At 37.0% G+C, this 21,884-nt stretch overlaps 1 protein-coding gene and 1 pseudogene across 5 annotated transcripts in view; one reads left to right on the top strand and one right to left on the bottom strand.

Moving 5' to 3' along the window:
• Positions 1–1,948: 1,948 nt before the first annotated feature.
• REV3L (REV3 like, DNA directed polymerase zeta catalytic subunit) overlaps positions 1,949–21,884 on the top strand; it is a 171,622-nt gene continuing 151,686 nt past the window's right edge. Inside the window, exons 1-2 of one of the 5 annotated variants that reach the window (XM_036024575.1) lie at positions 11,477–11,772; positions 14,458–14,530. Coding sequence is in view for 3 of the 5 variants with exons in the window: in XM_036024576.1 (XP_035880469.1) it covers positions 2,290–2,428 (139 nt within the window). In the remaining 2 variants the exon portion in view is untranslated. Of the gene's footprint in view, positions 2,429–11,476; positions 11,773–14,457; positions 14,531–21,884 lie in introns of those variants that run through there. The other 4 variants (XM_036024576.1, XM_036024572.1, XM_028509048.2 and 1 more) reach the window with 4 other exon arrangements.
• LOC118500307 lies at positions 17,770–18,572 on the bottom strand (annotated as a pseudogene).

The following is a 21,884-nucleotide window of genomic DNA, read 5'->3' as shown; positions in this document are numbered from 1 at the left end:
AAAGACTTCTAGGCTCCACCCCCCAAAATGTGATTTAGTAAGGGTCAAAATATTCAACTTTAAAGAACACTCTAGTGCCAGAGAATGCTATGAGAATCCTGGCATTGTACATCTGACATTCAACTTGTACAAAATATTTATTTTGCCAGAAAATGCATTTTAACGCGGTAGTCCTATTTTTAAATCATCTCCATAGCCTTCTAAGAGTTAAATCAATTTAAGAGATTTTTGCCTCTTAAAAATATTATTAGGCAATTTCCTGTATATTAGTAGAAATCTTGCCACCTATTTTATAATCATGCTCTGAGGATGAAAACTGCAGGCTAATTTACTGTGGTAATCAGTCTCAAATCCCTTGGAGCATAAATTCTTATTAGTATTATATGTTATGGAATTTACAGACAGCTTCTTATCAGTGATCTATCCCTTTGAGCCTTTTGATTTTCTATTTGAAGAACCACAATGGTTTCCAATAAGGATCTCTCACACCACTTCAAATAGCAACTTACTGCCCATTAAAAGACCTGTATAACACAAGTGTGAAATAAGGATCTCTAATTTGGGTAGATTGAAGATGAGTCAACGGTCCTAATTTAGGGGCATATTTCGAATTTGAAGCCATGATTTCTGCTTCCTATTGCTTCATCTTCTTGTTGGAAAGAAACTCTTATGGATTTTTAAGTGAAACTCTCATTTCCCAAAAGAGAAAACTGAGTCCCTAAGAAACCAAATTATTTGTTCAAGGTCACGCCCAATATTAGTGACCAAGTTATACAAAACAAACAAAACCCTATCAGTTCCAATATAACGGCCACCTCAGCAGCCTGCCTCTTTTTCTTCGATTTCACAACTGCACCCCTACTCTCACTCCCTCGCTTTGAATAAAGTTGTTGAGTCTAACGGTTCCTCTCCACCCCCTTTTGCTTTTATGTGTTGAAATAATAAAACCTAGCACAACCTGTTAATGAATAACACTGGGAGTCCACAACCAACACGGTGACTTCCATCGCTTTTTTTTTTTTTACCGAAAATTTCTCGGAAAGGCTAATCCTCTCCAAGAGGGAGAAGGAAGTCAGTAGCTGACAAGTCCCTACTTGTATGTGCGCGCGACCGGGACGCAGTTTGCCGACCCGGGGCGCAAACCAAGGAACGATATACTACACCAAGAGGGCAGAAAAGGGGCGGGGCGGGTTGGGGGGGGGGGGAGGAAAACACAGTATGGGCATTCCTATGCACTGGCTCTGCCAACTCCGAGCAAAGCTGAACAGAGCGGAGCGTGAATAAATCTCATTACGCAGCCGGGCGCACACACTGCAGCACCGTGAACAAGAAAAGAGCGTGGCGGAGTGCGCGGCACGTTCAGGCAGGAACGCTGAGGCGGCCCTTTTATAGGCCAAAGCCCCCGCTCGCGCGCCCTCACCCCTCCCGCGAGGCCGCGGCGGCACGAGATCTGCGCCTCCGCTCCCTCCTCCCGCGGGCGGGTTTCCTTACCTTGTAAAAAGCCGTCTCCACGGCTGCCCCCGCCTTCTCTGCGGGATGCGAAATGGCGGTCGGCGAGGCGAGCGCCGCAGCTCCGGCCAATCCCGCCCAGCCGCCAAAACGGCCCTGAACACTGGCACCACCCTCCCGCAAGCCCCTCCGTGCCCATCTATGACATCGGCACTCCACCGCCCCCCTCTGCTGCCCCTCACCCAGGTGGCCGTGCCCACTGGCCGAGTCATCGATCCCCTGCGTCGGGCGCGGGCCCAGCTTTCCGCCAGCCTCCACCCTTTCTGCGCGCCCGGGGAAGGGAGAGAAAACACCGTCTCGGCCTGGGTGTCCCGCTCAGGAGCCCGCCCGCACCCTCCCTTTCCCGCCGCGTCCCCTCCCCCAACTACTCGCCGCCCTCCCTTCGCTACACACACAACCTTCTCCCCTCCCCCAGTGGTTGCGTCCGTGACATCATCATCATGGCAACAAGAGCTGCAGCCTGGGACCGAGGAGCCCGTGTGATTCCCGGCGGCGGCGGCAGTGGCGGCAGCACCAGCAGCAGCACCGACGAAAGCGCGAGGGCTTGTCTCCTGTTACCCTTCACCGGGTGCTCTTGAGAAGGCGGCGACAACAGTGCCTACACCGCCCCGCCCGCCGCCGCTCACGGTGTCTGTGTGTAAGGGGAGGGGGACAAGCTGAGGAAGGGAGGGGGCGCCGCCACTGCTGTGGGGCCGCCGCTGCGGAAGGAGCTGCCGCCGCTGCTGCTGCCACTGCCAGGTCACTAGTGAAAAGGAGGCGGTGGTGGCGGCGGCGGCGAACATGTTTTCAGTGAGGATAGTGACTGCCGACTACTACATGGCCAGCCCGCTGCAGGGGCTGGATATCTGCCAATCCCCCCTCACCCAAGCCCCTGTCAAGAAGGTGCCCGTAGTGCGAGTCTTCGGAGCGACCCCGGCAGGTAAGCGGGCGCGGGGCGCGGGCGGGAGCGGGGCGCCGGGGCTGCCCTCCCCGCCTCGCACACGCGCGCACGCCGCCGGCCCTCTCGGTGGAGCTCTGCCGCGTCTCCCTTCCCTCCGCCCTCGTCTTTCCTCGCGTGCGTGACAAGAGGCGCAAAAATGTGGGTCCGCGCTAGCGCTGCTGCCCCCGGCGGGGAGGCGGCGGGCGCCTGGTGTTTACACTGCGTGCGGCGGCCGGGAGCAGGACGCGCACTCTCGGGTTGCTGGCTGGGGAAATGAGCGCCCGCGATCACAGCTCTGGCCCTGGAGGTTGGGCCAGGTGGCCGCACGACGTCCTGCGTGAACGGGTCCCAGGTCCCTGCTTCTGAGATCTGTCGCTAGTGGGACCACGGACCACCCTTTCCCCCAGCGCGTCTCCCAAGTGCCCCTTTCTAGAAAGGGTTTTAAGAGTGGGAAAGTGTCAGCTCTGTTGTCGATCGCTCTTCGTCGCCTCTTCTCACCAGCGCTCCCCTCTGCCCCTTCCGGAGATGCAGTAGGCGGAAGAGTGGCGCCTGGGGCCAGATAATCTTTCTCATTGAAGTGACCGTGTGGTTCCGCTCTCTGTGTGTGTAGGTCGTGACTCTAGTTTACAGACTCGGAGTCTGGGGACGGGGCGGCGTCTTCAGGTGCAATGCTTTCAGGGAAATTTGCGTCCTTGAAAGTATGAAATGCGTGTTGACGGTGCCCGACATAAAATCTCTCACTTAATAACGTACATTTTTTAGGGATACAAACATTTTAAATGCCCTTATGTTGGGTTGTAGAGTTGCATTGTAAGTACACGTATATTTAAACCAAAAAACTATTTTGAAAAACGAAGTGGGGATATAACGGTGACAGAAGCTACTTTCTCAAAAGCTTTTGGGGGTTTATGGTAATATAAATAGGATAGTGGCCAAATTTACGAGGTATTTTTCGTTGTTTTGCTTTTCTACATGCTTTGATCTGCCTACGTGAAATAATGGAGCTGCGTCCAGAAAGGGATGATCTTACTTCTAGCTGTATATTGTCCTGTGGGACTTTAGATGATAGCATTTCCCACTTGATGCTCCTTGTGCTAATCACCGTTCATCCTATTACTACTGTGTCTGTGGACAACCACAATAATAGCCCTACTTTGCCAAACGTAAGCACTCATTCCAACCAGTTATCTTTTCATGTGGATTCTCTTTGTTACAAATGTCAGTGTTTGAGTGCTGTTAACAATTTGTTCAAGGTGTGACACTTTAGATTTTCTGCCCTTTTAAATATAGTGGTGCTGTCTTTGTGTCTAATTGGAATTTCAGTTTAATATACTGTTTGTTTTTACTTCAGGTGCAGAGAAGGAATAAGAGTGATGTTGATATAGCTTTGTTCTGCCAGGTTTCCAATTTATAAATGGACATGTTCATAGGATATACTGTGGCATTTTTGTATATTACAGTTTGTAAGATTGGAATACTTTTCTACACATAGTTTTCTTTCTCCACACAGGTCATTAAATATGTATCCCTGAGTGATTTTCAGGCTCTGTTTTATAGGAAAGTTTTGTTTGTGAAAATAAATGTATTTTACTGTGAGCCAGCAATAATTCTATTACATGAAAAAAATATTCTTTAAAAATAAAGACTATTCTGTATTTGCATTTCTTAATATTTAAAAAGTATACATGTAAACTAATTTATAATAAATATTTATTCCCTCCTGGACATATTACAGTAGATTACCCCTCCCCCCCCCAAAATCCAAATTTTTAAAAAATATATATCTTGAAATATATAATGTAAATGAATATGAAAATAAAACTTTTTGTACATGTATTGAGAATATAAAGCTTGCTACAGAGAAACCAAACTTCAGCTTGTTAAGGATTATCAAATTGAATTTGCTGTCAGTATAGTTCAGTTTCATATGTTAAAAAAAATGTTTTTTCTACAGGTAAAAAAATTTGAAGTCACTGGAATACATTTAGAGAGTATAGCTTTCAGAAATCAAACCAGCATTATTAGCATGTCAGAAACTCCCAGTAAAATTAGTATTAATTAAACATAACTAAAAACTGTTCAATTATCTGCTTCTGAATTTTCCCCAGAGAAGACTATTCCAGTCCACCCAGTAAAATAAAACTTGAAAATAATTAATATAAAAGGGAGGTCAATCTGGTGTAGTAAAAATCTGAATGCTGGAATTTTTAATGAAGACACCGTTTGAAAGTACAACCTGTATTAATAGATCCACAAATTAGTAAAATAAATTAATGAAAAATTGTAACACCTAATAAACCTGTATTAATACAGTACCATACCTAAGCCTTTCACATATAGTAATTAATTTTGGAAGCCCTTAATTCTTTGTCTTGGTTTGGAGACAAGATGTTTTAAAACTGAATTTGCTTTACAAATGAGATCCTGAAAAGGGGCAGCAGAAGAAATTTTCTCCTCCAAAAGTGGCGACTTCAGATTTACCTAATGAATTTGGACATGTTTGGTTTATTATATTTTTACTAGTCAGTTTTTCTATTATTGCATGAAAAGAATTTTTCTGCTTTAGAAAACAGTCCAGTTGGCCTCAGGTTGTCCTGTTTTTTGAGGCCATATCTTGAGTAATTTAAGAAATAAATTGTCTTGGTTTTAAAAGGTCCTATATCATCTCAAGATTGTGGAATTTGAAAAAAGTGTAAAAAAAATAGCATGTTCAAATTTGAATGATAAATCCTGACAGATTTAAATCCTTGTTGACTGAAGATAATTGGTTCCTGAGAGAATCAGTTAAATTTTCATGTGAGTGATGGAATTATTTTTTTTTTAAAAAAACCCTCTTCTGCTTGCTTGTCTTTTGGTCATTTTTAAAATGTCGTGAACATTGTTTTGATATAACAGTATATTGAGCAATATAACAACATTTTGGTAACTTGTTTAATGGAGGGGAAGTAAGGTTATAAATAAGTACAGATCCGTGTTTTTTAGGCTTCATTGTGAGGACCTGACTCACTTGACTTCACCAGGTCCACACCTGGGAAGATGTCCAGTCAGTTTCCACATCCCAACTTTGCTTAGTTGTTTGATGTAACTCCGTGTTGTGTTGAGCTTAGATGGCTCTCTCAGTTTTCTCAGCACCAAGTTAAACAGAATTACCCTTTCAGAAAGCTTCCCTGCTGAGAGGCAGAGTAGGAAGTAAATAGAGGAGTGTGAGTGAGAGGTTCAGAAAGCAAGTAATTAAACAAAGTAGGCCAAACAGACTATAGAGGGAGCTGCTTGTCTTTAGCATTACTCTAAGGAACTCTGCCAATCCACTCTCTAAGTCTTTCCAGCGAATGAAAATTTTAGATGTTCTAGATGCTAACTGTAAAACATGAATCAAATATTTCAACATAACAGCTTGATAATTCAGAAATGTTCTATAGACTTTTGTAGTTGCTTAGTAACCTCACTATTTTTTTTTAATCCGTGGACTATTAAATACGTTTGAAATGACTAAAAATTTGAAAACTATGGCATTTACCAACCATTCAGATTATGAATAATTTCTCTAATAAAAGTCTTGTTTGTTCATAGTCTTTGCTAAGCTATTTTAAAATTTTAAGAATACATGATGCCTATTTGATATAATTCATAGAAAAATTCAGGAGCACTACTGAGATTTAATGATTTACCACAAAAAAATTACTTAGTACGTATTTGAAGTCCTGAGTAGCAGAATTTATTAGCTTTCTCTATTATATTTGATTTAAAATAACAATCAGTAAATCAGAGGCTTAAGCAAGAGCCCTCTTAAATCTACAGACACAATAGAATCTGCTAATAGGTGATTCCATTCGTTCAGTGAACACTTAATGAGAACCTACTGTGTAATATTGAGCCTTTTTTTTTTAGGTGCTGTCATTATGAACATCTTTTACCCTCCAGAAGCTTACAGTATGGTAGAGATGATAGATATGTAAACGTATGTCAGACATAGTTTGGAGTATAGTAGAAATGTGTATAAGAGCCAGGCCTCAAAGAATGACATGTTTAGTGACATGTTCAGGTGGCAAAAAGGGGAGTCAGGGAAGGCTTCATGAAGGAAGTATGGATTAAGTCATTTTAAAGGAATTTTAATTCTGATAGAGGAACAGATACAAGGTAATTTACAAATGAAGCAAAAATTGCTCTCGGAAGGGCAGCTTGGCAATGCATTTAAGAATCCTTAAAGTGTTCTTTTTTTTTTTTTTGACCCAATAAATCCAGTTTTAGGGATTTTAATCTATGAATGTAAATCTTTTGGCAAAGTTTGATTATCTTTTGAATCCATCTACTTCTTTTCATTATTCATTACCACCCTAGTCTAAACTAGTGTTTTTGGATGCATTTGCAACAATAGCCTCCTAATCTTGGCCTACCCCAATCCATTCTGTTCCCTTCCAGTCTATTTTCTACACTGTAATGAGAGGGATCTTTTCAAAAATAAAAACCTGATTATATCACCCTACCACTTGATATGCTTCAGTAACTTTCATTGCATTTAGGATAAGGACAAAGCTATATGTCTTGTGTGATGGCATCTACATTTCTTACAAGGTCTTTCATAGTCTGGCCCCTACCTTTCTATCCAGTCATGGCTTGGGCCATATTCCTCTTGCCTTTGCTCTTTGTGTTCCAGCCACATTGGCCTTATTTCAGTCCCTTATTCTTGCCATGCTCCCTCCCACAATGAAGCCTTTGTACCTGCTGTTCCCTCTGCCTAGAATGTTTTTCCTTTTCTTTCACCTAAACTTTGATTTATCTTTCCTCAGGGAAGCCTTCCCTATCATAGACTCTCAAAACTCCATAAACTCTCCTTCATAACACCTGCTATAGTTGTAATTTTATATATGTTGGAGATTAATGTCTTTTTTTCCCCCAATAACCTCCCTAAATGCTGGTTATGTGTTTATTTTTGCTCGCCATTATACAGGCAGAGCTTACTACAGTGCTTGAAACAAGCATTTGTTGCAGGAATTAATCAACAGATGATAGTCATCACAGAGAACAACCCCAAATGTCCAACAGTTGGGAAACGGTTACACAAATCGGGTATATTCATATAGTAGAATTTGTCATTAAATCATGTTTTAGAAGAATGTAATATAATACAGGAAAATGTTGTCAATATATTATGTGAAAAATCAATTACAAAATAGTAATTTATTAAATATAGAGAAAAAATACACCAAAATATAAAGGTCGTTTATCTCTGGGAGGTGTGTGTTGTATTTTCCAGATTTTCTAGAGAACATGTATTGATTTTATAATTTGATAAAAAAACTGACCATGGACAAAATTAGAAAAACTGGCTTTTTAGATATGGTTCCTAAAAGTAGTAGAAAAGAAAAGACCTGAGGTTCATACTGAACACCAAAATAAGTAGCAACCAAAATGCTTAATTGCATGATAATAGTGTTGAACTTGATTATATAAATTCAACATAGGAACTGCAAAGATGATTCTTACACTTAAGCAAGCCAGTAATTTCTGGCTTTATTATACGCATTTATATGTAAACTGATTTTTAAAATGTTCTGAAAAGTAGTGTGATTTTGGCATATGACATCAATGAAACAACAGAGACCAAAAATATATATAAGAACTTAGTATATGAAAAAAAAAGAACTTAGTATATGATAAGAAGACTGACTTAATAAATAGTCTTAAGATAACTACTTAGTCATCTGGAAAAATAAAAAATTGGCTTCCAGATGAGTCAAAAGATTTAAATATGAAAACAAATAAGCAAAAAATATAGGGTAATTATTCAGTGAAGGCCTTTCAAAGTATGAAATAGAACCAAAGCCATATGGCTGGATTTTACAACATAAAAATAAAATCCTGTATAGAGGGAAAAAAATCATACAGTGAAAAGAGAAACAGACTAATAAATCTTACTTGTACAATTTTCACAAAGGACTAATTTCCTCTTAATATACAAAGAATTCCTAGAAAATAACCCAGTGAAAAAAGTGATCAAAGAGAATTCATGTGAAAAGATGTGCAGTTTTATTTATAATGAAAATATAAATGAATTTAACATGCCTCTCATTACCTACCAAAGGAAAGATTGCCTCTCATTACCTACCTAGGAAAGATTGGTTCCAAGTACAACTTAGGGTAAGAGGAAGGGGAAATGGTCATTCTCATTCATTGCTGGTGGGAATATGAGCTGTTCATTTTCTGTGGAAAGCAATTTTCAAAATTAAAAATGCACATAGATTTTGAACTAGTAATTTTATTCAAGAATTTCATCTTATAAAAGATTTTATATATGTATCAAATGAACATATAAGAATAGTTGTGGCAGCATTATTTGTCATTGCAAAAGATTGAGAACAACCTAAACATTAATCCATAGGGTAGTGGGTAAGTAAATGATGGTATGTCTATTCAGTGGAATACTAGGCAGTGTTTAGTAATAATACTGAGGAAACACTATGTGTACTGTTACGATGCCATGTCTAAGATCTACTAAGAGAACAAAGCAAGATGTAAGACTCCATGTATAGTATCCTTGCCATTTGTGTGATTTTAAACATATAAAATATGTACTTAACATGTAAATATCAATATATATTATATAGATAAATAATATATTTCTGGAAGGATACATGAGAGTTTGGTAATAGTGAGAGGAACTGGTGGCCTAGAGGACAAATGTGGAAGACTAAACTTTTTTAGTAAACTGTTGGATAATTTTTGAATAATTTTACCATGTGCATGTAATACCTACTCAAAGTTAATTTGTTAAGTTACGTTGTGCTTGCAGGAATTGATAAGGAAGAACAAAAATAAAAGATCCCATGTATTGTAAACACTTGTCGAATGATTACTGCAATACTGTTTAATTTTAGGTTTCGCTAGAGGTCTTCTAAAATTCAGAGCTTCCAGTTGATGTTACGCGGCTTACTGGAAGGTGCCTCTAGTGGAGTGGGATCTGAAGGAAGGCTTATAAGCATAAGCAGATAAAGTGATGAGCAACTAGCAGTTACTTTTGTTACTTTTCCTTTTAATATTTTGAATGTGTAGAAGGAGGTGCTTTACTTCTGAAATTTACTTCAGCCAGCCACAGAGCGTATAGCTACTTGTGGAGAAGGGTCCTGGAGTTGCTCTCGAAGTTTGTATTCTGGGTGCCTAAGGAGCATGTCACCCAGTGCAAGGTGCAGCCTACTAATGATGAGAGGACAGGGTAACAGGGATGTTGCCTAGAGGGGGCCAGCTCTTGCCCTGAATCTCTGTATTTGCTTGTAATTGGATCCTCCTACTGATGTGTGTCTGAAATGCCATTTAGCTTGCTGTGAGATGACTGCCTAAAAGTGCATGTGTGTTCTGCAAAAATGAAGTATGGTTGTTATTTTGAAACATTGTTCCTGAGGTGGAAAAGGTTGGATTTGAAATTAATTCACATTATTACAAACATATTTAAACTTTTTCTTCCATAATTATTTAAAGAATAACATTTTTTTTTACCAAGCATTATGTCAATGCTTCCAAATGCCCTCCTGTTGGCCAGTGTGCTGAACAAATATTATTTACAATGTGAAATAGGTTGGAAAATGCTATTCTGGTCACATCCTTTCATTTTATATAAAGAAAACAGAAATCTAAATAGGTAAACTCAGGGATTTGTCCAGTATCCTTTACAGTTGGTTGGTGTGGAGCTGGGTCTGAAAACTCGGGATCTTAACTCTTAGCTTTCGCTGCCTCACATTGGCCCCCAAAACCTTAAGGATAATTGGAGGAAGGTGGTGATAGTTGAAAGATGAACGTATAAAACTTTAGAGGAACTATTAAAAGAACTACATGTACACAGCTTAGAAATCTTTGAGGGCCTACTGTGTGTCCAGTAGTGCTTAAAAATCTGTAGAACAGGATATAGTAGGATTTGTGTTATGATGATTGTAGCTTATTACTTTTAAAAAGTAATAATAATAAAGGTTAGATTATAGCAAGAGGAATTTAGGAAAGACACATAAAAATTGACATTAGAATTGTATGTAAAATTTTTTCCAAAGAAAAAGGGCATTTCTATCAGGAGACCTTTCAAGTTCTGGTGCTAATATTAAATTGTCTCTGTTTTGCTTTTGATTGGATTAAAATCTGTTCAGTTAAAATATGAGTGGGAAATGATTTGGGTTTAAACTGGTTGGGATTAAATAGGCTTCAAAGAATATTGACATTAGGCCTAGGTATTTTAAAGAAATACTTAGAAACATTAAAATATGGGATACAATGTGTTATTTTGTCCCTTTGGCACCTGGCAGCCATTTGAGTACCACCACAGTGATATACTAATAGGAGAGGAAATAATGGGAGTTAAGGTACAGTAAACTTTGGGTAAAACTGTGTTAATCTACAGTTTTCTAGGTAAGATTCAAATAAGACAGGGCTACATGTCTTAGGCAATCAAAAAACAAAAAACTCCACTGTCCAAACATTAAAATGGATGTATGAAACAAAAATGAATTGTAAGTGAAGTAGAATCTTCTTGCGACAGTCTATTTAATCTTTTGATGTGGGACGGTATTTTGTTTTGGTTTGGGGGGGGGGGTCAGTCCTTTTAAGTTTTACAGATGATCTTCTGTATTTCTTCCAGTTCTCTGTAGATTTTTAAATGTTTCATTTTTTAAAGAAAAATATTTTATTGCTTAATTAGTACTGGCAAACTGGAACTGTTTTCTGCAGCAGAAATTGGATATATGTCTAGCAAAGTAAATTCTGAGAAAAAAGTCATAATTGTCATTGGAAAATTTAGGGTTTATTTTTGTTCAATTCCAGTTTCTTTTTAGATAATAGTTGTGGGAAATACTAAGCATTTGAGGTCAATTTCCTTGGAGGCAGTTTTTAAATTTTCTTTGGGTTGAGAGAACATTTACTATATAAACAATTCAAATAACAAAAGAAAGCGTGTTACCTCAAAGATGCTTGTGTAATATATAACAATATAACAATAGTTTTCTATTTGTCTTCCATTTATCAAGGCAGTATAAAAAGAATTAAAAGAAATATATTGCATATATATTTTCACTTCAAAGTAATTTATATATTAAATTAGGTTTTGTTTGAGATGATGAAATGAAAGACTTTGTAAGTAAGAATACATGTTGATATGTGAAAGAAATGTGAAGTTAAAACATGTTGGCATACTCCTAGTTTCTCAGAACAAGAAAATGACTAATCTAAATTTCATTTCAGAATAAAAACCAAGACAAGCCACATAAAAGCAACCTAAAAATTAAACTGTCATCATATTATTTGTTTTAAAACTATGGAGTAATATATCTGAGGAAGATTTCTCTCAAAATTGTTTTTCTCAATTTCAAGTAAGTAATTTATTTTGGTTAATATATTGGGGATGAGGGGGGTGGGGGTGAGCCTTGGCATTGAAATTGATAAATCCTACTCATCCTTAAAGTGACAACTCAAATGTCAAACTCTTTAAAGCCTTCTGTGACTCTCTTGCCCATTCCTAAAAGATTATCTGTTTGGTTTCCCATAGTTTTAGCCCCCTTTCATATTGTGATAAAGGAATTACTACACTAAGTGTTGTGTTTGTCTGGAGGACCAAATCACAGGGCACTACCCTCTGGTGCCTCCCTGCCCTCCCCCAGTACTCTCCACCCTGTTGTCTACTGCGGAGAGACACAGAGAAAGTTATTTTACTTCTGTGAACCTTAATTTCCTCCCCTGTAAAATGAGTTAATAATTTCTGCCTCTTTGGATTATTATGATTATATACAATTACCAGCAAATGTCTGATGTATATAGTAACGTAAGTTACTTTACCCTTCTCATGCCAGAATGGCCACATTACTTCTGTATATAGTAAGCACTCTTTAAAATTGAACACAGTACAATATGCAGATAATGTATTATAGAATTGTACACTTTAAACCTATAAAATTTTACTAACCAATGTCACCCCCCCCAAATTCAATAAAATTTTCTTAAAAAGAAAAAAATACTTACCTCACTTAAAAAATGTTTTGACTTGAAAAATGTGATTTTGTAGCATTTATTTATTCCTCACAATAGGACAAACTAAAATACCTGCACATTGTGGCATAAGGCTTTTTACAGTTGGTCACCAGCTCACACATCTACAGGCTAGATAATTAATTACTTGTTTAAAACACTTAAAAAATGATGATTTTTCATAAATACTTCACCCAGGCCTGATTTTTTTTTTTTAACTGTGAGACACATACAACCACACAGAAAAGTATCCAGGCTGAACTTGCCTTGAAAAGGGGCAGTGTTAAGCCATTGATCAAGGAGTAACTGTAGTTTTCCAATGCTGCAGATTAGGTTAAGTGTAATCTCTTGTGAAAGAGCCTTATTTATCAAAGCTCTCAGTAATGCCTTTTTTTTACATGATGGTGAACATGTTGACAGTGTGGGCCCCAGAGGTCACAGTAAAAGTGACCAATAGGGTTTATTGCTCTCTTCTTGTTTTTGCCTTTTGTGAATTGGTAACACACACAAAAACTGAAGCCTTTGGTTTTTAAGCCTATTTAGGATTGTGGGATATGGCCCAAGAAAATTCATTAGTGCCTGGAGTTTCAATTCTCTTCACCATATTTTTTCTACATATATTTCCAGGTGTTACTTTGTTTTTTAGTAACATTGTCTTTTCATTTTTCCATGAAGTCATTAGAAGATTTTCAGATTAATTTTGATGATCACTCCTTGGTTGATGATGTTTAGTAATTTTAAACTAGAAGTCAGGTTAAGTTAGTCAAAAGATCTTAATTTTACATCATTTAACTAAGAGGTGATACGCCATTTATTGAGAGTCCTTCCTGTGTGCCCTGTTTTAAGTGATTTAATTTTCACATCAACTACAATAGCTACTGTTATCCCCATTTTACAATTGAGGAAATGCATGCATAGGTCAATTTTTGTCTGAAGTTGAATCCCTTTATATGTTCATTTCATAGCATGTGAGGATTAAATTGAGAGAACATGTATTACAATAAATGGTTGTTACCTGCCTAAACAGAAGAAGTGGAGAAGCAAAATATGAGATGTATGTCTCCTAATATTTACAGAATTTGATAGTAGTCGTTATTGAGATATGGCAATGACCATGAATATATTCTTACTACTTTCTTGTGTGATAATATACCCTGGTACTCTGTACTGACCCATTTTTTTCTGAGCATTGTTAATGTCTCCCCCAAATTCATATTCCCATTTGGACTGAGTTATTTTGTTTTATCTATGTGTCTTTGTAAGGTGACAGTAGGACTTTAATATCAATTTAATATAAAGTATTTTTATAAGTTTAGTTTAATTAGGCAGGTAGTACATGAATATATTTTCATTGCAAAATTTTAAAAAACTGAAGCAGGTAGAGCAAAAATTTTCCTTGACCACCAGTCAACGTCTTTTGGTTTTTATAATAACAAACCTCCCCAAAACTTAGTGGTATAAGACAGTAGCCACTTTTTAGCCCATGATTCTGAGCTTTCAGTTAAGCTCTGTTCCTGCTTCTGGCTGGGCTGGCTTGTGTGGCTACAATTAACTGATAGGTCAGTTGGAAGCTAATTGATCTAGGATGGCCTTACCCATAGGTCTGAATATTGGTGTTGGCTGGTGGCTTGGGGCCTGGGAGGGCCATGTGTCTCCAGCAGGTTCTCCTTCATCTGGAGGCAGGACTAGGGTTTACAGGAGCAGCAGGTGAAGGCAAGCCCCACCCATGTATTTTTGGTTGTGCCATGGGCCAAAGCAAATGACATTGCCAAGCCTAGAGTCAGTGTGGGAGAGGTTTGACTCTAGGTTTCCATCTAGGTAGGTTTGACATCTACCTAGATGAGTAGGTTTCCTACTAGTGTATGACTCATGACAGGGTTGTTAACTGCAACAGTCTACTATCCCACTGTTGCTGGCTGTCTCGTTTTTCAGGAAACATTTGTCTGTGTGACCATGCCTGTAAGCAGTTTATTTAACAATTCAGATAATTTAGTTGATTTGTTTTTCTTGTTTATTTCATTCTCATCCCTTAGTGTCATTCCTAGTCCTGTTCACTCAACAGGTATCTACTGAGCACCCAGGAAGTGCACAATAAGTTATCACTAGGTGAGCAGCAGATGGAACAGGACTGCTATGTTCATTATCCAAGTGTGTTAAATTTGCCTACCTATCTGCTTTAATATATAAACAATTCTGTAAACGCAGACAGTTGATATCAGGTGTTGGGGTTTTTTTTGATGACCAACAGCATATGGTCAGTGTCTCTTGTGTGCAGCATTTTTAAAATGTCTTACAAGGACTTCATCAAGTAAAAACTATAATACGAGATTGTTTTGATCTATACTCCCACCAGCAATATGAGACTTTTTTTTGTGTCTTCACCAAGATTATGTTCTCAAATATTTTGACCTTTGCCCATTTATTAGGTAAAAACATGGGTCTCAGTGTAGTTTTATTGTGCATTTCTTTTATTATGAATGAGAGTGGGTGTCTTTCCATATTCTCAAAAGCCATTTGTATTTCTTTCAGTGTACAACTTGTCTATCTCTCGCCCATTTTCCTGTTGCCAGTTAGTCTTTTGCTTATTAATTCCATAGAGCTCTTTATATATTAGAAAAATTGAGTTGCAAATATTTTCCCATTTCGTTGATTCTTATGGTAAATACCTTTTATTTAAATAACTTTCTTTTATAAAGAGCTTTTATATCTTAAACGAGGCTTTTAGATCATTTAGCTGAAGTTAGATTTAAATATTAGACATGGAAATAAAACAGATCCTGACACTATCCCATATTATTTAGAGACGTAACCTTTCAAAACTCTCAGACTTAAAATGAACAGTTTCAGAAGGATCCTATCTTTGATTTACCTTTTTCTCTTCTAGGTTTGGTTTTATTATGAGACCACTCCTTTTGACAAACAGTCCAAGAAGTAGTATCATTCTTTGGAGAGGTTTTTATTAGATGATTAGACTGTATAGCATAGGTGGAAAGTATTTTGTCACATAGAATAAATTGTTAATAATGTTGCTTTGAGTTTTACAATACATATAGTGGTAGCAGTTCAAACAGTGCTCTAATTTATATATAATCCTTTACCTATTTATTCAGCCTTTTACAATGTAGCTGTGTTAGGGTGAGTAGATTAAGCTCACCTTTATATCCAGTGGGCTCCAAAGAAGAAAGAGAAGGAGACTGTGAGGTTTTCGAGAAAGCAATAGTATTAACTACTACCTAAATACTCTCCTTCATTTTAAATCAGATTGTAGGGAGCTAGGAGGAGAGGGTAGCAGAGGTATATGTGACATGTGTAACATCTGACATTATAAAATACTTCTGAGTTCTTCCTTTGACTTCTATATAAAAGGAGACCAGAAAACTGGGAGGCTGGACAGATTAGAATGTTGTGAGTCATTTCATTTGTTTTTCAAAAGTCTTCAAAGTTGGCAGACCCTTTCTTCATATGTAATTTTACCCAGCAGCATCAAAAAAGCAAAACAAACAGGAACCTTTAAGTGATTTATAGTAAGGAATGGCTGAAAGCCAGTTTTTGCCATACTTTACATAGTTTTTAACTTTTCAGAGTTATTGAGATGTTCTTTAGGGTCTGTTATATCATCATTGTTTCTTTGGCAATTAAAAAGTTTCTTATTTACTTGATATCAAATTATTGATATATTATTTACTTGATTAATCCTTTAAAATATTTTTTAACATTTCTGAGGGTATATTTCACAATGTGTACATTTAATACAATAATTTTCCCTCCTGAAAAGCTGATATTAAATGATGGGGCATCTTATAATGAATGACTTTCTAAAGAAAATACAACAGATTGTAATTTTCATCTTCTGTATACCTTTTTAAAAAGATTTAATCTCTCATGGAATGAGATTCTTCCCACTTTCATTTTGTTCTATATTTTTGCTTTGCATGTCTAACATATATTTGATGTGTTATTTGGCACAAAAATCTTCATAACTCATGGCTTTAAGCAGTGCTTTTCAAACTGTGGTCAAGAATCAGCATTAAAAGTAATTACTAGAAAAACAAAATGAGAAAGAAAAACCAACATGCAAAGTATAAGCTCTCTTTTTATTATTATATACACAGATATAGAATTCTCCTGTCAGATTGCTGTTAAAAATCCTAATTATTCTCCAGTTTTGTACTTGCCATGTTGCAGACCTATAAAAAACCGCTAGTTCACAGAATGCATTTGAGTAGCACTGTAGATATCTTTTTATTAAAACTGGAGACCCTTTAATTCTTTTCTTCTTGAGCCCTACTTCTTACCCTATGTCAAAATCATTCATGTTTCTTTTTAGCTTGACTCTTTACATGATATATCATTACTCTTCACTATTTCTAGTTCTCTTAGTTTTACTTTACTGATTCCTTTGTTTTGGGGGCACCTTGCAGCATAGACTATGTTTTGTGTGTTTTTATTTTTATTTTTTAAAAAAGGATAGATACAGCACTGGCTGGTGTGGCTCAGTGGATTGAGTACTGGCCTGTGGACCAAAAGGTCGCAGGTTCAATTCCCAGTCAGGGCACATGCCTGGGTTGCAGGCCAGGTGCCCAGTTGCGGGTAGTACGAGAGGCAACCTGTCGATGTTTCCCTTGCACATCAGTGTTTCCCTCTCTTCCTCCCTTCCCCTCTCTCTAAAAAATAAAATATTTTAAGAAAAAAAGATAGATACATAAATCATTTTAAAAGCACATATACAGAGATATAGTTGTAATTATAAAATTCAAGAAAAAGTATTGTTTTCTTTTATGTGTAATGCAAGGAATTTAGCTTATTTTATTTTCTTCCCTCAACTCCCCAGGTTAATCTTTAAGACTAATTGTTGGAAGTTTTAAACTGTATATCTTTTCTTTCAAAAGTTTTTTAGTTTATTTATTAAATTTCAATACAACAATTTGGACTCAACTTTATGTATTAATTTGTTATGGAGCATAACCACTAATCTATTTAGACAACAGCGTCTATAACCATTCTTGAGTTCCAATTTTGATTTATTTTTTTGGTTGCTTAATATGTTTCCAGGAGAGGCACATGTGGTTTACTTTCTGAACCCCTGAATATCTCAAAAGGACTTTTTGTTGCATGCTCTGTTAATGACAACATGACTCAATGTGGAATATTTTTGTATTTCAGGCTTTTTCATTTAAAATTGTCTAAACATTATTCTGGTGTCTGTTAATATTGACTGAAACAGGAAAGTCCTTTTCATATAGAGATGCTGGTGTTTTTTATTTGGGTATTGTTCTTCTTTGATTATTGTTTCTATTTGAATTGTTACACTTTTTGAAAAAAAATCTATTTGTCAATTGGATCTCTTTTTTTTGAGATTTGATGTCTGATCTTATTTGTTACTTTTAGAAAATCTCATTTTTGACTGAACTCAGACTTAGATGTAGAAGCTGTCAGACAGGACAACCTCCATCACTTGGCAATCTGTTCCTGGTGATTTTCTTTGCCCTTCTATTCTTTTAGCCAGCAGTTAGCATATTCTGAGACCCCTTCCTTATTTTTTTTTAGCACATTGTTTCAGAGCAATACACCGACCCACTTTGTGTTGCAGGACCCATGGAGTAACAAGATGCTGAATCTTGGGTGTTTTGGTCCAAGGTTTATTTACCTTCTTTAGGGGCTTTTTCATGACATACTGATAGACATCATCTTGAGAGGGATTGAAAAGTTTGCAAATTCTGCTATCTCTTTTGGGCCCTGATAGAGCCACAATAGGAGTATCAGTGGAACCAGGAATATCTCCCCCAACCTCCACCTTTTTTTTTTTTTTTAACAATGACCAAGTTGAGAACACTGAGACTGGCATCCCTAGTGCAACCCTGAAGAGATTTGCACTTTGTTTCTCCAGTCCTCTCTGGTCTAAAACAGGAATGGCCATTACTCAGTAGCAGGCTGCTTACTTAACCATGGGTCAAGACACCCTGCTTCAAACCTAGTTTGTCATTCCCACCACTCATGCAAACCACATACCCTTCCATTCTCCACCCAGAGTGTTGGCAGCAACTTCTTTGGCCATATGCTTCTCATTAAAGGTAAGGGGTTTGCGTTCATTGTCCAGTTCAATGAGCTTCTGGCAGCCAGTGGCTGGATAAGAGACGGTCAGCTTCATTCTGAAACATCCTGTCCTCCAAAGCAAACAAAAAAGAGCCACAGTTTTTTTTTATACCTATCTTCCCTCTGATTTTTAACTTTGTCCTTTTGTATTCTTGGTGGACATTTTTGTTTTCATATTCTACATTACTGATATATCTTTTGTAATATTGATTCTATTTTTTCTGACCTCTAGTGTGGGTTTTGGTTTGTTTATATTCTTTTCTTTTTTCTTATCCCTTTGAGTTCCATTTAATCTTTGCATATTTCTATTGTGTTTTTATTCTTTCCTGGTCTTTTTAGCTGATTGCCATGCTTACGAAAGATGTTTCACAGAAACCTTTTTTCTCATTATCTTACTGAGAACACACAGCAGATACTTTCTGCATTTCTTCCATTTCCCAATATATATTATTACAGATTATTTTCTTTGGCATTTTAACAAGATGTTTTGTCTATGCTGCTAAATGTTTGTGTAGGTTCCAGGCTTCACTGTCTATGAACAAGAGGCTATTTATCCAGTTCTTGTGTTTTGCCAGTAGGCAAAGTATGGGAAGTCCACTTAATCATCTTCATTTTCTACTCATAAACTGATAGAACTGCCCTCCAAGATATACAAAGCTAATAATTATGCACAACTCACTTAAATGAAAACATTCATCTAGTGTACCTCTGTTTGATTGACGTTTAAGAGTTTTTCTCTGTTCTCACTGCACAGTCTATTTTCCCTGTTCATACTCACTGACTGTCTACAGTCTCTCCGTTTTTTAGAAGAGAATTTATTCCTGGATAACCTGAGACGATGTGGTGTATGTGTTTTTTCCCAGAGCATTACATGAAAGTCTCCAGGTTATAAAGGTCCTTAGAACTTTTGGTGATTTCATCCGTAGTGGAAACTAATTTAACATCTAGGATGGAGAGAGCCATGCCCCATCAGTTATGTTGAAACTGGAAGTTGTGTTTTTAGAATAGAAGAAAGAGGTATTGAATGAAAGAATATAACTGTGGACATCTAAGAAAGTCTTTAGTAGGCATCTGGTTTATTTTGGAGCAGACTGTTTTTCCAAGTTAAGGCTGTATATCTTAAATATTTAGTGAAAAATTAGGAGATGGGTTATTATGTATTTCATTGATTCTAAGAAGTGCATTTCCCTCCCATTTTTATATCTCAGTAATTGGAATGTATCTTACAATCTAGCAGCATATTTTCCTTAGTGCAAAAATTAATAGTGTTTTATAATCACTAGCATTTTAGATTAGGTAAACTATATTAATAGATATATAGCTTAGTATCATTCTAAATTGAATCTCTCTTTGTTTTGAGTATAGTTAATGATAGCTTTTCTTTTCTTTGGTAAATTTTGGCCTTCCTTGCTTTATTCACTTGGAAACCTGGTAAAGACAGAATGCCAATTATGTACCCTAGCACCATTGCATTTGGTAAAAATGATTAGTGATTTTACTAATGACTTGTGATTAGTAAATTACATATGAACTGCGAGGGCTGAATAAACTGTAAATACTGGCTGGATATTACAGCTTTGGACTTCCCTGAGTTTGATAACTCTAATAATTGAGAAAGTTCTGTTGTAAGGCTCAGGAAGTTGTGTCTGTGGGACTGGATACATTGATTGCTATTTGGTACTTCTAAGGTAGGATAGCTACTATACCAATTCTTGTGATGGCATTCTGTTACTTTTGACCTGCCACTCAGGGGTGCCAAAGGAGCTATCCCCTGATTTGCTGTGAGGATTCCTGCTGAAGAGTAACCACCTGATACTGCCTTGCTGGCATGTTTCATGTTTTATATGCTGCTAGGTATAACTAAGGTCTAACGTGGCCTCTTTGAGTAACGTGAGTCTCAGTGTCCTAGTTGAGCCTAACAAGGGGTATTGTACCAGTATTTCATGATTTTATTTTTTATTTTTTTGTTTGTAGTAGTTGCTGAGTGAATCCATATTATTTACTGTCTATAAGAATTTTAAATTATAAATATATGAGAATATCTAGAATATGTATAGATTAAGGAATAATATAAAACACATCTGTCTACTACCCAAGATAAGAAATAGAATATTATAAATATCTTTGAAGTTCCTGATTGCCTCCTCCTCTCCTGTCTGATTTTGGTTTCTAATATTGGTTACTCATTTACTTGGTTTTCTTTATATATGTGTATATATATACATAGCAGCATATTTGTATATATCCCTAAACAATATACTTGGGTTTTTTTCTTTTTTTTTTTTCAGAGCTACTTATGTGTTTTTTTCTGCTGTGAATCTTTTTTTCTCCCTACAGTATGTTTTTGGGAGTCATCTGTGTTGAAATAGCTGTAATTCATTCATTTTCACTGCTGTATGGTATTGTATTATATGACTTATGCTACAGTTTCATTTATTCATTCTATTATGGATATTTGTGTTTTTGTTTGTTATTTTTATCCCTAATTACAAACAATACTGTTATGAAGACTGTTGTATATGTCTGCTACTGCATGTATATGCAAACTTAACCATAGTTATACTGTAAGCAGAATTGCTGGTTAGGGTATGCACATCTCTACTTTATTAAGTAATGCCAACTTGTTTTCCAAAGTGATTCTACTAAGCTACACTTACATCAGCAGTGTATGAGGGCTTCTGATATTTCATATCAGCATTTAGAATTGTCAGACTTCTGAAGTCTTAAATTAATTCTTGTAGGTATAAATGGTATCTCATTGTGAGTTTGTACAATTTCACTAGTAAGGTTGAATTTTTCTCAGTGTTTATCATCTGCTTATTTTTATCAAATATTGAGAATGGAGTGTTGAAGTTTCCAACTTGTGGATTTGTCTAGTTCTCTTTCAGTTCTGTTATTTTTTGCTTCATGTATTTTGAAGTTTTGTTAGGTCTTTGTGTTTAGGATTATTATGTCTTCTTTGATGAAATGGCCTCTATCCCTAGTAATATTTCTTGTTTTGAAGTCGTCTCTGTGCACTTTTAATATAGCCACTCCAGCTTTCTTTTGATTAGTATTTACCTGGTATATCACGTCAGGAATTACGAAGGGTGTGAGATTTTTACAAGCTAACAAGTTAACTTGCCAAAAATTTAATAGATGCTGGCAATAGACATGAGATTTCTGGATCTCCACTTACCACCTGTTAGTAAGGAGGAACTGGAGAGATGGTTGCAAGCCGGATACTGAGAAGTCAGTTCAAAGGCAGCCACCTCAACAGAGACCCATGGAGAATTCTCTCCCAACATATCTTTTTACACTTTTACTTTCAGCACATTTATGTTCTTACATTTAAAATGCCTTTGCTGTAGACAGAATAATATCGTTG

This window comes from Phyllostomus discolor, chromosome 4, assembly GCF_004126475.2.
Source record: "Phyllostomus discolor isolate MPI-MPIP mPhyDis1 chromosome 4, mPhyDis1.pri.v3, whole genome shotgun sequence".
Taxonomy (NCBI): Eukaryota; Metazoa; Chordata; class Mammalia; order Chiroptera; family Phyllostomidae; genus Phyllostomus; species Phyllostomus discolor.
Note: the sequence above shows the minus strand (reverse complement) of the source record. Positions and strands in the feature narration are given on the sequence as shown.